General features: G+C 43.6%; 1 protein-coding gene and 1 non-coding gene across 2 annotated transcripts; both read left to right on the plus strand.

Annotated features, from left to right (window-relative positions):
• Positions 1–11668: 11668 nt before the first annotated feature.
• On the plus strand, positions 11669–16528 carry ppib (peptidylprolyl isomerase B (cyclophilin B)). Its single transcript, NM_001292709.1, is given in 5 exon segments — positions 11669–11835; positions 14635–14748; positions 15164–15257; positions 15439–15623; positions 16209–16528. Coding segments are annotated over 5 exon segments (648 nt in total). The 5' UTR covers positions 11669–11703; the 3' UTR covers positions 16332–16528.
• On the plus strand, positions 14777–14920 carry LOC121850603. The gene has a single exon (XR_006085684.1). It is a non-coding gene; the product is annotated as a small nucleolar RNA SNORA79 (small nucleolar RNA).
• Positions 16529–16565: the final 37 nt, after the last annotated feature.

The raw sequence follows: 16565 nt of genomic DNA on the forward strand, positions 1-16565 counted from the left end.
AGCCTGGCTCAGCCAAGCAGCACTGTCGCCTCTGGGTCAGAATCTTGGGGGTTCACAGTCTCACGGGGTGAGACCCCAGTTCGGATGCTGAGTTCACAGTATCATCCTTCAGATGAGATGTGACACCCAGATTCAGGGGGCATTAACGATCCCGTTGTCGCTATTGGGAAGGAAGTTTCTCCTGACCACCAATCCTCAACAACAGCAACTAACAACAAATTACACTTGTATAATAGCAGCTTTCACGTCGGGAGGACGTCCCAAGATAAAATGGTCATTCATTTAAATGCTGTGCACAAACAGCTGCCACACTTGCCAACAATACCCAGTTATTACACTCGCCCGACAACAATTGCCCGTAAAACATGTTTCGTCTTTGCGGGCGTGTTGTCAGACATACAGATTTGATTGTAATTTCTCTCATTCAAACCAGTCTGCACTCAAATTCTGACCAGGCTCCAGTGCCCTCATGTGGCGAATAGTGAATTTCAGCTGCAGCTTTCTCTGTGCGAGTTGATTTTCTGCAGTGAATACTGAAAATACAGTCACAAATAATGGGACCCTATTACCCTGCTGCTCCCAACTCTCCAAACCTGTCAACCGGTGCCACTGGAATGAGAGGTTTTATCAGAATGTGGGATGAATTGCCAGGAGTGGCTGTAGAAGCAGAATAGGTTGGGGGTGGGGGGGTTTAAAAAGGCATGGAATAAGTGCGTGCAGAGGAAATATAGCAGGCAACTGGGATTCGTTTTGAAGGCTTCATTGAAGGACAAATACAGAGCTAATACAGTGAGTCTTTGTGGCAGGGCAAGTAACACCAAGACATAGGAACATAGGAATGGGAGGAGGCATTCAGCCCCTCGAGCCTATTCCGCCATTCTGTTAGATAATCTTTATCTCAACTTCATTTACCCAGCTTTGCCCATATCCTTTGATACCCTTGCCTAATAAAAATCTATCTACCTCAGGCACGAAAACAAAACAACAGCTCAAATTTATATCACACCCTTCAAGTGGACAGGATGGGAGGCTGAGCAAGACAGAAGTGGGAGTAGAAGGTGGGAGGGGAAAGTGGAGCTGACTATAGCTGTGTTCAAAGTTCTTAGGCGGGATTTAAAGACGGATAGAAAAGCAAATAAAAAAAATACAACAGTCACTGCAATTTAAGTACATCCTGTGAAGCATTTTGAGACAGCAAAGAGTTTTGCTCACAAAATATACAGTCAATCCACTGTACAGTATATCCCATGAAACGCTTTGAGGGGTATCGATGACGTGATAAGACACTATATCAAATGCATGCATTATTATTATAACAGCAAGTTGCAATTACATAGCAACCTTCATGTGAGGCAGTGTTCTCAGAGTGTTGGACGTCCTCCTGATGTGAAGGGCGGTGAATGTAGGGATTAATATTATTATTAGACGTTGAGTGGGTTAGTGTTCGTGGAGCAATCATCTCGCGAGCCAAGATCTTCCCTCAACTCCCTCTACGAGGAAATGCTGGCAGCTGAACCAGATGCATCTGAGAGACTCCCAAGAGATCCCAAAGATGTATTGATTATTAATTAAAAATCAGGAAGTGTAATTAAATACTTTGAACGTTTACTTTTGTGCCTCTGAGCTCCCCGTCTCTGGGGGCAACAGGCCGCGAAATTCATTACGTTTGGAGAATTCGTGGCCTGGCTTATTGATGGAGCCTGAGATAATCTATGCAGCCTCTGGTTCATAGGATACAAAATAAATAAACAGCCACTTAGCGAGTTCTTCACGCTCCCAGCTTCGATCTCCTGTCGGTGCCGTCTTAGTCAACTGCAGCCAGGACAGCAGTGGGGTCCCATAGCGTAGAGGACTTGCAATCAAGAGGTAATAATCTCCCCCCATAAAAGAAATTTGGTCACTCAATCCACGATTGTTTTTGGAACACTGCTGCGGGCAATTCACGTTACAATATATTCTGTGAAGCACCTTTGAGCTGTCTCAACGACATGGTAAGGCACTATATCAAACTCAAGGATTATTATTAGGCAATAACAACTGGGCTCCATGCCCTTGGGTTAGGGACGGAGCAATTCAAGTGATGGAAATGTTGTTGTGCATGGTAGCTGACAAAGGGGAAGAAAGAAGTTGCATTTTTTGAAAATGGCTTCACACTATTTACCATTAAGTGAAGTACCTGCATTGGTAAACACGGCAGCCGTTTTGTACGCAGCAAATTCCCAAAGGCAGCCTTGATCCGAACGACTAGTTAATCTTTAAGATTGTTGGCCAGGAATTTATTCTAACAATTGCCTTGAAGCTGGCTAAGGATAGTCTTTCAAAAGGGAACTGGGCAAGCATCTGAGCGCTTAGAACATTAAAGGATGTAAGGAGAGAGCTAGAAAGTTGGTTTAATAAGAAGAAATAAACGTTGGGACAGAAACGATAGAGCAAAAATGGCCTCCTGTGTGTCCAAAGCACCAGGAGAAACACCTTCTCTTTTCCAACAGTGGCACAGGATCTTTTACATCCACCTGAACAGTCAGGCAGGTCCTCAGTCAACAGCTCATCTGAATGATGACACCTCCAACAACACTCCCCCAGTATTACAGTGCAATGTTAGCCTGGACTCTGAGCTCAAGTCTGGACATGGGGGCTTGAAACTTCTGACTCGGAGGTGGGCAGGAGTGATACCAACTGAGCCCAGCTGAAATACTGGAGGAGCTGAGAAGCAAAGGCAACTTTTTTCTTAAACAAAAAAAACACAAAAAGAACAGATGCAGCAACAGGGAAGTGATATCACCCAAACATTCACACAATCACAGAGTTTAATCACTCAAAGTACATCAGAGAGAGAGCTCAGACTCCCACCGAATTAATGCTCAAAGTGTTCATTGTCCCAGCCCTCTTCAATCAGACTCTGCCTGCAATCCCTGGCAGCGGGAAATCACAGATAAACAGCACAATATAAAGAAATGTTTTGGTTTCTTCAAAAGAAAATATGATGCAAATTGCTACTCAAACTGTAGCAGGGTTTAGCGGTTGTTTACAATCACTTTTTGAAGCTCATCTCTCCATCCATTCCAACAGCATGCACCACACAGGGCTTCAAATCAAAATGTATTTTCCAATTGGTCTCGCAAAGCTTTGTCGGAGAACTCTCATGAGATCCTGGATTTGAGGAAAGTGCTGAGCTCTCACTCAGTGATTGAAAAGACTCACAAAAGTGCGTCCATCCCAAACAAGAACAACTTGCATTTATATAGTGCCCCTCACGCACTGTAGCGTCCTAGAGCGCTTAAAGCACTCATCCACGTACATTCAAGTGCTTTGAATGTCTCTGATTTCTTACTAAGGAATTCCGTTAAGATATTCCGTGAATTAACTTCCTATATAACCAAGACTGCATGACCTACTCATAGGATCCCATGTGGTCCTGTTCTACATAACTAAAGCTCTATGATATACACAATCATATATCATTGGTTCTATTGCCTTGAGCCTGTCCTGTGTTGAGAGCCATCAGGAGTCCCTGAAATCACATTGCTTCCACGAAAACCCAACTCCCTCCCTTTCCGAGTTAGCCAAACTTTCAGACACTTCACGCCTAACCTCTTTCTCTCCCTCCCTCTGACTCTCCCTGTAACTATCTTTCTTCAAGTCATGCTTTAATACCTACCTGTTTGACTGTGGCTGCCTGCGGTCACCTCCCCACTCTCCCCTGTTCGGCGTCTGACTCCATCATTGTAAAGCGTTCGAGACATGAAGGGCGGTATATAAACGCAACTTCTTGTCGTCGTCCCTGTCCCCCTCCTCACATAATGTGAAACAACAGAGGGTTTGTGCTAACATCCGAATCTGTCATCTCCCCTGCACTAATACAGTACTAACAACTTGGAAATGTGGACCATGTGCCACACAATGGAATTTAACTGTACGAGCAAAGCAGAGGAAGTTCTGCAAGCCGTGTACAACCAGTGCCACTGCTTCATTTTTCAAAGCGTTTGGTTTTATAAATATCCTCATTAGCTGAACCCTTCCACAGTGACCTGCTATACACACCCTCCATTACCTTCAGGAGTTGGAGATCTAGGCCAAGGAATGTAAGGTAGGCATTCCCAGACCACATCTTCAGTGGAGCAGAGCGGAGCCAGTGTTTGCAGACTGTTTGGTGACAAGCCCACAGGTCACCATTTTCTGCGGGGACTAAAAATCTATAGTAGTTGGAACTAATGCAGCAATGAATAAACCGATGAACTGACATGTGTACCTGTACTTAATGTTCTCCTTTACACTAAAACCAGCTTTCTTCCTCACCCTATGAAAACTGATAGACAAATCTAATTTTGCCCCCAAAATGCACAGTCACTGCACTCTACAATATATTCTGTGAAGTGCTTTGAGAAGTCTCAACAATGAGATAAGGTGCTACATCAAATGCAAGGATTATTATTATTCCTGGTATCATCCCAGTGAATCTCTCTGTGGCACTGATTACCTATCTATAATGGAACACCCAGAACTGCACCGAGCTCCAGCTGTGCCCTAATAAAGGTTTGCACATTTTCAACATCATCTCCTTCTGAACGCTTTCCTTTACACTGAAACCTTTCATTCCCAGACTATTTTCACAAGGCGTTACCTGCAGATAGAAAACAAATTAAGTGTTTGAGGCAAAGTCATTAAAAATGAGTGTCTGTTAGCTTCTCAGTCCATTTGTGGCATTTTAATCAGTCTGCTTTGCCCCCTAGCAAACACTGTCTCACTAATGAACTAAACAAATTTCCTGCTGATATTTCAAACACTGACACTTTAACAGGCCCCATTAATGACTGGATTCAAAGCAGTTGAATAAAGTCACAGAAAGCGGTGAGAAGTTAATTCTGAGTTTAATCTCGATCAGCAGGAGTGGAGATTCGGGAACCGATTATTTCTGGCGAAGATGATAATGTCCAGAGAGCGGAATGCATGGCGTGTGGGAATAGTGTTTCTCTTGATGGACTTTTTGCTTCACACTCTTGCAACATTTGGAATTCTCAGATGGCATTTCCCATCCAGTCTGCTAACATGATCTATTACACCCAACAGAACAAACCGGGGGCCATGGACCCAGAGGGTGAAATTCCTCAACCTGAAGTGCAATGTATTGACTCCCAATGTGGGAGCCATCATGGTCCCATACATACACACACACACACACACACAATGTAAGCAAACTCTGAGGCTGGAGGATTGTTGGTGAAGAAACCAGGAGAAATTCTCTTTTTTAAATGTGTTACGGCATCTTTTAGTAAATAAAGCCTTACTTTACCTACTTCTAATGCTGAAAGAAATATAACCTATTTAATAAAAAGGGATACTGTGAAAGTGCAGAAGTGATTAACAGCCAGACATGTCTGAAATTACACTTAGACTTATGGGGTTATATCAATTTGCCTCAAAATTAGTGATTGCGCAGAATTGTGGAAAATCTTTCAATTCGCTCTTGATTTAGGAGCCATTTCCTTTTAAGAACTGCGCAAAACCTTGCTTCCAAACGAATTGAAGGCATTTCTGCCATCCTCCATGTAAGACAAAATGATCTGGAATCAGCCTGCTGATCTGCCTGCCTTAGTCAATGGCACAGCTGCAAAAGACGACCTGAGCAATGCCAAGAGATGCTGCATCTTTGACTAAAAAACATAAACATCATATAATCCATTTCAAATTACATCCAATAGGACACAGATTAAATTCGGCAATTCAAAGCATCAGCACCTGAGAAACGGTAATTCTATTGAGACCAACATTTACAAACTGCTGAGATGGTTAATAACATGGAGACCTGACAGATGCAAGTGACGAGCAAGAGAACAGACACAGATGAAAGGTACATTTGATTAGCACTGTCCGAGGCATAGGAGGTAATAGACGAGGGAATGGTTGATCAGCATTCTGCATGAATTGCTGAGCTGGGCTGAATATAATAATAATAATATCTGTGGAACAGGATCTGGACACTGTTATTGGGAGTTAAACCTGATACCAAGGTCCATCCCTTAATCGTACGATTGGATGTGCATCGGTTCGATGGATAGCATCTCGGTTCTGGGTCAGAACATTTTGAATTCAAGCCTCAGTATGGCCATATTGGCACTCTGGGGCTGGAGAGACTGTCTGTTGAATGATATGTTCAACAGAGGTCCTGTTTGTCAATTCAGGGGGTCAAAAATCCTGCGATGCTATTAGAAAACAGTAAGGGAGTTTCACCTAGTGTCCTGGCCAACAGTCTTCCTGATTTATCGGGCATTCATCACATGTCTGTTTGTGAGACCTTGCTTGTGCAAATTGTACACTCGATAGCAATTACCTGTCAAGTGCATTGAGACATTTTGATATGATAAGTTGCTATAAAAACGCAAGTTCATTCAGACAATCTTTAATGCAGTGAAACAAAGAATAAAGGCTGATTCCTTTCCAGATTATTTTGATGAATGACCCTCCACTGCAATTATTACCCTTCAAATTTCATCCCTGAAGATAGTAATACATGTAGGCAACGGTTCCCAGAGACCCCAAGTGAATTTCAGCATCTCCAGTATTGGATCTTCAACTATCACTGCAGAGCTCAAGCTGAAACAGGAGGGTCAAGACATATGAACATATCATTTGACCACTGATAATCACTAAAAGCTAGTGCACGGGGACAAAAGGTAATCAAAGAAGCTAATGAAATGTTGGCCTTTATCTCAAGGGGGTTGGAATACAAAAGCGAGGAAGTAATGCTTCAGTTGTACAGACAATTTAGATATAAATGTACTCCATTTAGAATTAGAATACTGTGTTCAGTTTTGGGCACAGAACCTCAAGAACGATTACATGGACTTTAGAGAGGGTACAACAGAGAGTGACCAGAATGAACCAGGGATGAAAAGGTTAAACTGTGAGACTAGGTTACATAAACTTTGTTTGTATTCCTCAGAATTTAGAAGGTTGAGGGCGATCTAATCGAGGTGTTTAAAATGATAAAAGACCTCGACAGGGTAGATACAAATAAATTATTTCCTCTGGTGAGGTTATCCAGAACAACAACAACAACAACAACAAGATTCCATTTATAGAGCGCCTTTCACGTCAGGAGGACGTCCCAAGGCGCTGCACAGTTGGGTCATGACCCGAGCAGGGGGGAAATGGTCAGGGTGAGGGGAGGGAAGGGAGGGAGAGAGGAGGGGGGAAATGGTCAGGGTGAGGGGAGGGAAGGGAGGGAGCGAGGAGGGGGAAGAGAGTCGAGAGGGGAGCTGAAGGCACGGTCAAAGAGAAAGGTTTTGAGACCGGCCTTGAAGGAGGAAAGGGAGGAAGCAAGGCGAAGGCACTGGGGGATGGAGTTCCAGAGCCTGGGGGCTGAGAGGCTGAAGGCCCGACCACCGATAGTAGGGCGGTTGGGGCATACTCTTAAAATGGGAGGGATGCTGGATCAATTTGAATTTTCAAGACATACCAAAAGAGATACTTGTAAGATGGTATAAAGGGATGTGGAGGAAAGGCAGGTAAAGGGGGTTAGGGTACAGATCGGCCATGATCTAATAGAATGGTGAAACAGGCTTATGGGGCTGAATGGCCCACTCTTGTTCCTATGTTCCTCACCCAGTGTCCTTACACACAAACCATCCAGCAGGGAGACTATCAATGGGCAATGATCAGAAACAGGAACCATGGCTTCTTTTCACCCCTCTCTTGCCCAGGGCAGCTCAGTCCAGTCAGAGGGATCAATATCAGGGAGTGTCAGTGCAGAGCAGCTAACAGTTATTATTGAGTACAGAAATAACAATAATAATCCTTGTATTTGATATAGCAAATTTGACGTAGCACCTTATCATGGCATCAAAACATTTCAAAGCGCTTCACATGACTTACTGTAAAGTGACTGTGTAATTGTAGACAAACATAGCAGCTGATTTGTGCATTGCAATGACCCACAATTTTATCTGGGTGATTCTGGGCCTGACAGGGCAGGAAGGTTCAGTGAAGAAAATGTTACATGTTTTTGCTTCCAATGGACCCACTGAGTGTCCTGTTTATTTTTCAATTATTGTATCTATCAGACACAGAAAGCACTGGAGGATGTGCTGTAATTAGCAAAGGGGGGGTATCAGTGGTTTGGTCTAGCAGTGCTTAGAGACATACTGCTCGTGCTAGCATCCTCCGCTCCTGACTGGCTGCGTTAATAATAGAGCCAGTTTGTTTGCTCACAATCTCCTCAGCCGCACTGCCGCGGGGCTGCAGTACTTACATCGGACTGGTAGCTCGCCGGCTGATTAGTACGCAGGAGAGAGACAAGTTCCTTTGTAGCCTTTAGCATATAAATTAAAATTAAACCAGTACGAGGCAGGCACGTTCAGCAGTTAGCAATAAATCACTTGGGGCTGAGCAACGTCCCAACATTGACATCTCAACCTAGAAGTGGGTCACTTGGACCTCAGGAACTCCGCTCCAAGTAGATGAGGAGTAGATTGTGTCAGAGTTTGGAGTCACAAAACCTCAGTCTTTACCCATCCTCTGGGTTCCATGTTCCAACTTGGACCTATAACATTGAAATACAGAATGTCAAGGTGCTTCACAAGGAATTGCTGTCATTTGTAGTAAGTGTGCATTTGTAGGAAAACACAGCAGCCAACTTAGGCACAGTAAGGTCCCACAAAAAGATATAATAATAATCCTAGCATTTGATATAATGCCTTATCGCATCTTCGAGATATCTCAGAGTGCTTCACAGAATATGCTGTAAAGTGAATTGACTGTATATTTTTGGGCAAAACGCAGGAGCCAATTGCACGTAGTGGTGTCCCACAAACAGCCCTGAATTGAAGTGACTGTTTTTTTTTATGAAGGAATCAAACATGAGTTGCACGCTCAATTATTCACGCATATTGCTGGCCAGGATATGAGGAGAAACACTTTCACTGTGACCTCAAGTCCCAATATGGGGTTTGAAACCACAAATTCTGCAACAGAGACAAGAGTGCTCCCAACTGAGCTGTGATGTCTCAAAGTGACTCTATGTAATTAATAGACATGGATTGAATTAATTCTCTCATTGTGATTTATAATAATTTTGCAAAATATATTGCATTTAACCAAATATTCATGTGAGGTTAATAAATCTTTTTTTTAGTGACGGTTGCAATGCCAACACTTGGGCCAAACTGTGGACCCGAAGAGAATGTTCCTGATTGTGAACACTATTACGGGTTCTGAGATGGATAAATGGACATCAGTGTGGCAGAATTAAGCAAAAGAGGTTGAGCGTGAAATACAAATGCATCAATAAACGGGAGAAGTCATAAGAACAGAAGGAATCTGTATGGTTGGGGACTAAGTCAACTAGAATTGGTGATTTTAATGGGGCCACTGCCTGCAATAAATCTTTAGAAACAGCTTGTTTATTGCAGATTAAACCGATTGCAATTGTCCTTGCCTGTTGGGCTTGCTCCAATCAAACATTAAAAATAAATTGTTTTACAATAAAACATAATTCATTCCTGTTTTATAATAGTGTCTATTTATTATTAATCTTAGGACAGTAATACTGAAAAGAATGGTGCTCTTCTCTTATAGTGTTACACAATCTTTAACAATCACCTGAACTTGTACCTGTAAACATCAAAATATCTCAAAGTGCTTCACAGGGAATTGCTGCAGTGTAGTCATTTTGCAGTGATGAACACCTGATCTCACTAAACCTATTAATTGATACCTGATCTCAATGAACCTAACACCATCCTTCAGATGAGATGTTAAATCAAGATCCTGTTTGTCTGTTTCAGTAGAAGTTAAAGGTCCCATGATAATATTAGTCTCCTGGTGTCCTGGCCAACAATCCTCCAGATCAATTGATCATCTACTTTAAGGCTATTTGTGGGGCTTTGCTATAAGTATTTGGCTAAAATAAATCACTTGACAATAATTATTGTGTAACATTCTTTCCTTGACTCCTTCCCTCTCACCTTCCTTCTTACAATCCCACTACCACCCTCCTTCATTCCATTGCTTCCTCCTTTCTTCATTCCCCCAGCTCTCATTAATCCGACCCTTTATTCTCTAAATTAGATGTGCTGAATTTAAAAAATGATCTTAACTTTTTCATCCTGTTAAATACATTTCAAGTTGGACATACTAAATTGAAAAGGTCATTACAATATTTTTCCATTCAAATTTTCCATTCAATTTAATGTAAATATGTTTCTGGTTTCTTTTGGGAAGCTGATTAGAATGTGACTTTGGTAGAAATTCACTGGGAATAACTTCTGCGTTGAATTCTTCTGATGCTGGACCATGCCAAATTATCTGTCTCACTCAGCCTCTCTGTGACTTTGACTCATTCCTTCCTTTTATTTCCTTGTAATATATAATAATCTTTGCATTTGATAAAGCGCCTTATCACGTCTTCGAGATGTCTCAAAGCACTTCACAGAATATACTGTAAAGTGAATTGACAGTGAATACCGTAAAGTGAACTCGCCAGCCAATTGCGCACAGCAGCGTCCCACAAACAATCGCGGATTGAGTGACCAAATTATTATTGTTTTCTTCTTGAGGGATTATTATCAGGCGTGTGGAGTAAGGAAACGTACTCCTGCCGGGTTTGGCATTTGAGGCAACGAGTACATTTCGAGCCCAAAATGCCAACGTGAGTGACTCCCTCCCTCCTTCGGTTCCCAGGCTTGGGTGGCCAGGCAGCAGGGTTGAGCACTTTGGGGAGTCCTGCCGACGTGAAAGGCCCGATATGACTATAATTGTATGAAAGTACCCGAAATTTTAATTTACACCAACAAAATATACAGTCAATTCGCTTCACAGTGTATCCTGTGAAGCGGTTTGAGACAACAACAACAAGATTCCATTTATAGAGCGCCTTTCACGTCAGGAGGACGTCCCAAGGCACTGTACAGTTGGGTCAAGACGTCTCGAAGACGTGATAAGGCGCTGTATTAAATGCCAGGAATATTATTATTATTATATTATTGCTCTTCAAATTTCCAATCCTATTGGCTGAGAGGCTCCCAATGTTTCTAGTCCGAGTGATCACAAATCCCCAATTCCTATTGGCTGACACGCTGGGCTTTCCCATTGGCTGCGGTGTGACACGAACTCGGCTCCGATTGGCAGCGCCGAGCGGCGCTGGACCAATCAGGAGCGAGAGACGTGGCAGAGGCGGGGAGCGGGAGGACGCTGGCAAGTACCAAATGCCTCTCCCCGAGGGGGGGGAGGGGAGGTATTATAACTCAGAGCTCATATAAGAGAGAAAAAAAATCATTTCGAATGTAATCTTTGCACTTTATTAGAATTTATAACATATTTACTAATATTGCAATTCTTTGACTGCGTGAAGATTTTATTCTGTCGATGTCAAGAGTGTCCCCCCCTCCCCCGTCCTTGAGCAATGGCTCAACCCACTCTCGAAGAAGCCCGGGTGGCGCCTGGAATGTTCCATTAGGGAGGGAGGGAGGGGAGCTTGGAATCCCACTAAAGTAAAATAATGTCCATTTAGAGTAGGGGTTTGGGGACTGAAGACGTTGGGATTTTTTAACGGACTTTGCGCAGTTTAACACTGGGAGTGCGGGCGTTGTGCGTGAGCCTGGATGCGGGGCTGAGTGCGGGACCTGGTGCTCTCCCCCGGCCCTCGGGTGCCCAGGAGTGGTATATCCCCGTCACACACAGTCCGGGCCTCGGTCTCTCGCCCTCTCGATGCGCGCCATCCCCGCCGACATGAAGCTGCTGCTCGTCACGGCGCTGCTCGCCGCCTCCATCATCTTCCTGCTCTTCCCCAGCGGCTCCGAGGCCGACGAGAAGAAAAAGGGCCCGAAAGTAACAGTCAAGGTAACAGCGGGAGAGAGAAAGACAAAGAGACCGGAGGGGGGGGGGAGGGGAGGTGTGGGGAGAGACTGGGGTGGGGTGGCCTGAGGCGCACACAGGCTCTCTGGCTCTTCGGCTGCTCTGAATGGCCACACAAAAAACACCCTGAGCTTCACAAAGGCGACCGTTGCTCTTTGTGCCCCACCCCCCACCCACACACACACACACACACACCCACCCCCTCACACACACCCACACACACACCCATACACACACACACCCCCCCCACACACACACACACACCCCCACCCCCACACACACACCACACACACACCCATACACACACACACCCCCCCCACACACACACCCATACACACACACCCCCCCCACACACACACACACACATACCCCCCCCCCCCACACACACACACACCCCCACCCCCTCACACACACATACCCACACCCCCCACACACACACACATACACCCCACACACACATACACCCCCCCACACACACACACCCATACACACACACACCCCCCCCACACACACATACACCCCACCCGCACACACACCCCCCCCCCCCACACGCACATCCCCCCCCACACCCACACACATACATCCACACACACACCCCAACACACACACCCCACACACATACACTCCTCCCGCACAAACACCCCCCACACGCACATCCCCCCACACACGCACACAAACCATTTTGTTGTGCGGGTGTTCGTTGTACAGTGGTGTCGCCCTGTGAGAGCTGACGCCGTGGGGCGCGATCGTGGATCATTGTTAATGAACAGCGTTATTCAAAGGGCCCTTATGCAATAGCTGTGAGGTCCCGGGGACCGGCCACGTGCTCCTTTGGTTGGAGGTACAAGAGTCACCAGAGCGGTGTGGCCATATATTCCAAACCAAATCTGGGGGTGTGTGTGTGTGTGTTCATATATATATATTAAAAAAATTGAACTTGCCACAATTCCTGATGCTGGCAGTCAGTCCTGTTGAATCTTAATCTTAATAATATAATAATAATCCTTGTATTTGATTTAGCAACTTGGATTAATGGCTGTAGTTCTCTTGATGAGTGTATCCCATTTTAGAGTTTCATTGTTCTTGCAGAGTTTGTTGCCGAACTCAAGACATGACATATTTGGCCAGGGACACGATATCTCATCTGGGGATTGTCCCTGGGAAATGGAGGATGCACGGTCACCCTTAAATGATGAATATCAACTTTGCTTTCACTTCCATGTTATAACAGGCCTTTGCTATTGAACACTCACACCACTCTTGTGGATAAGGTGCTACATCAAATAAAAATATATTGCTATATCAAATGCAAGTCTTGGTTGCTGTGGGGTATTGCTTTCCTGAACGTTTGTGTTCTCTTTGCCGTTCCCCACCTGATTGTTGATCTTTAGACTAGATTTCTGTTTCCTTATATTATCTGGCCAAACATTTGCTGGTAAGCAAATCGCAGGTCCATCCTTCCTCCCAGAGCCTGCAGACAGGAAGCTTAAAAATTCCACAGCAGAATAAAGAGACCTTGTCTCCAGCTACCATTTTACTCTGGCGAAGAAATAGAACTGGGAAGGGTTGATTTTCATTTTTAATGTTTTACGTATTGAACATTTTTGAATTCTGATGGAAAGATTTTTACTTCATGAAAATTGGTGTGAATTGAATGTAAATTCCTCCCTCCCCTCCCAGAACACTGCTGCATTGAATTCACAGCCGGGTGATTAATGAGGAGTTCTGTTTTATGCTCGTGGTCTTGGATTTCAGCTCCACCACTGCTTCTATGGCTTTAGCTAGCTCCTTCATTTTATTCATGCCAAAATATTTCCCCTGCTCTGCTAGGAATGTGCTTCTTTCCTAATCTGTGGGTGTTCTCTGCTGTTCGGTGCATTATACCTCCACAACACACATTCTGAGTGCAGTTTGAGGCAGCCTTGTGAGCAGTTCTGCATGTATATCGATAATGAGTCAGTAAAGTCAATCGAGTGAGTTTAGAACAGAATTTAGTAGCTCCTAGATCAAGAGTCTGCACCATTAGGTGCTGGATAATTTTTTTTGCTGCTTTCTTTCATAGCTATTAGCAGCAGAGAGTGACTTTCCTTTAGGTTAAGCATCATTTGCTCTATGCAAATCGCAAAATCGCTTGTAGTTCCACACCCATGATTGTACTAGGAGACATCTGGTCTTGCTGAGTTGTGGGATCTTACCACACAGGCATGTTTAGATGAAAGTGAACCTAAAAGGGGTGGGTTTCAGGACCCACCCAAATGTTCATAAAGCTCTGGATCCTCTCAATTGTTACAAATTTGCAACATCAGGAAGATGGACCAATTACCAATGGAAGGCCATTTGGAAATGAAATGCTCAGCTCCTGAATGGGAGTCAGGGGTAAGATCTGCTACTGTAGACCTTCAGAGTTGACAAATTTTAACCTGTACCTGAAAAAATGGCTCTGCAAGCTGTTTTTTGACAAATGTGCTGTTTTTTGCCAGACTCTACCCTTCATTCTGAACAAAAATTCCAATTCTTGGTCTGACAACAGAAGCCTGGTATCTTGAATTTAATGGTTTAAATGCTTAATGCTGCATTCAGCATTATTCTTCAGCTAATTACTTACTGATCTTCAATTCTGTCTTATTGTTAATCTGAGGTCCTACAGGCAAAGTGGTGTCTAGTTGTGAATGAGTTACCAGTGCAATGTAACCAGGTGTGTGTTTGTAATGAAAAAAATGGTTTTACCTATACAGGTAGCCTGTAGCTAGTGGTTAGACTCACTCTTTTATTTTCCTCCTTTAGGTGTATTTCGATCTAAGGATAGGAGACGAAGATGCAGGTCGCATTGTCTTTGGTCTTTTTGGAAAGACCGTTCCAAAGACGGTTGAGAATTTCGTAGCATTAGCAACCGGAGAGGTAAGGCTGTTAGAATATGCCTATCACACGATGACTGTTCCTCCTGTAGCTTCAAGTCTCAGCTGCAGGATTTTATGTTGTCGTAGATCAAACCTGACTTTATTCACTCGGAACGCACTGGGACGTCTGGTATTGTCCATCTGCGTTTTGAATTTTGCGGAGTCAGACATGTTTTTACATACTCTTTCTGGCCAGCATAGCGGGACAGAGAATCGAGTTGCCTCTGCCATTTTGATGTGGCCTTCCACTTGATTAATTCTGAAAATAAGAATATTTTAAAAAATGTATTGGGTAACTTTTGTGTGTGAGGGTGCTACTGAATACCATTGTGTAGGCTGAAGGGCCATCTGGCTTTGGAGTACAGGTAGTACTCTCATCTTCCCCGTATTTAATACCTCTTATGCTTCCTCTTCAGAAAGGATTCGGTTACAAGGATAGCAAATTCCACCGAGTGATCCCAAACTTTATGATCCAGGGTGGAGACTTCACTCGTGGGGACGGCACTGGTGGTGAGATAATCAGTTACTCTCTGTCATCTCAGTCTCCTGTTAATTGCACAATGGTATTTGTAGTTTACTCAGAACTTTGTTCTTTTCACACTTCTGTTTGAAAGTACAGGGATTCTTAACCTGGCCTTTGACTCCTCAGCACTCTGATTATTTGGAGATTAAACCTCATCTTCTCTTGCAGGTAAGAGTATTTATGGCGATCGATTTCCTGATGAAAACTTCAAGCTGAAGCACTATGGACCTGGCTGGGTCAGCATGGCCAATGCTGGCAAGGACACGAATGGCTCCCAGTTCTTTATTACCACAGTGAAGACTTCCTGGCTGGATGGGAAGCACGTAGTCTTTGGGAAAATCCTGGAGGGAATGGTAAGAAGATACCAACATATGTCACTCTTGCTATCTGCTATCTCTATACTGACGTGTATATTTACCCAAGCCTGCAAAAGTAGCAGCACATTGTCCCAAAACCAACCAGTCATTTAGAAGCTAAAAAAGCTGGTTGAGAGTTTCTCTGCTCTTTGGTTTGTAGTGAAAGCTTTCTTTTGAATTAATGGCCCTATTTAAAACAAAATCCTATTTATTCTTTCCAACCTATTATCTTACTTAACTAGTATTGTATTCAAGCATTTAATTTTCGTGGGGTGGGGGGGAATTTATGCACACAGCTTCAGAGATGTCAATCTGCAGCTGGTACACTGCACCTAGGTGTCAAACAGCACTAACATCCTGCATAAAATAAAAATCTCCATCCCAAGAATTGCAACACTGATTCAGATTTTTTTAATGATTATGTAGTTATGCTGTTGAATAACTTTCTACAGGGTTCTACAATGCATAATTTCAAATAATATTCCCTAGTGGTTAATCTTGAGCATTTCAATAAGATTCTTCAACCTGACCTGCCAGTTTTGGAGGTGATTTATTTGGCTCTAATCTCTGCTTTTTTTGCAGGATGCTGTTGACAAAATAGAGCACGCAAAAACAGACGCCAAAGACAAACCGTTGAAAGATATAATTATTGCTGACTGCGGTGTGATCGAGGTAGAGAAGCCCTTTGCAATTGCCAAAGAATAACATCTTACAAGGTCTGGATCGGAGAGTTTGTTGCTGCAGGGTCTGTACTTCTGGCCTCAAAGCTGTAAGATGCATCTTAAATTCATTGTTATTCAGCCATCTGTTTAACGTAAACTGCTATTGGACCAACTGGGGCTTAGAGATAATTCCAACATCGCAAATTTGTAAAAGAAACTTAATAAATGACTTTTGTAATGAATGTTGCTTAGAATTTAGCTTCAACATGGGGCTTGA

Source organism: Callorhinchus milii, unplaced genomic scaffold (assembly GCF_018977255.1).
Source record: "Callorhinchus milii isolate IMCB2004 unplaced genomic scaffold, IMCB_Cmil_1.0 Scaffold22, whole genome shotgun sequence".
NCBI classification, from domain to species: Eukaryota; Metazoa; Chordata; class Chondrichthyes; order Chimaeriformes; family Callorhinchidae; genus Callorhinchus; species Callorhinchus milii.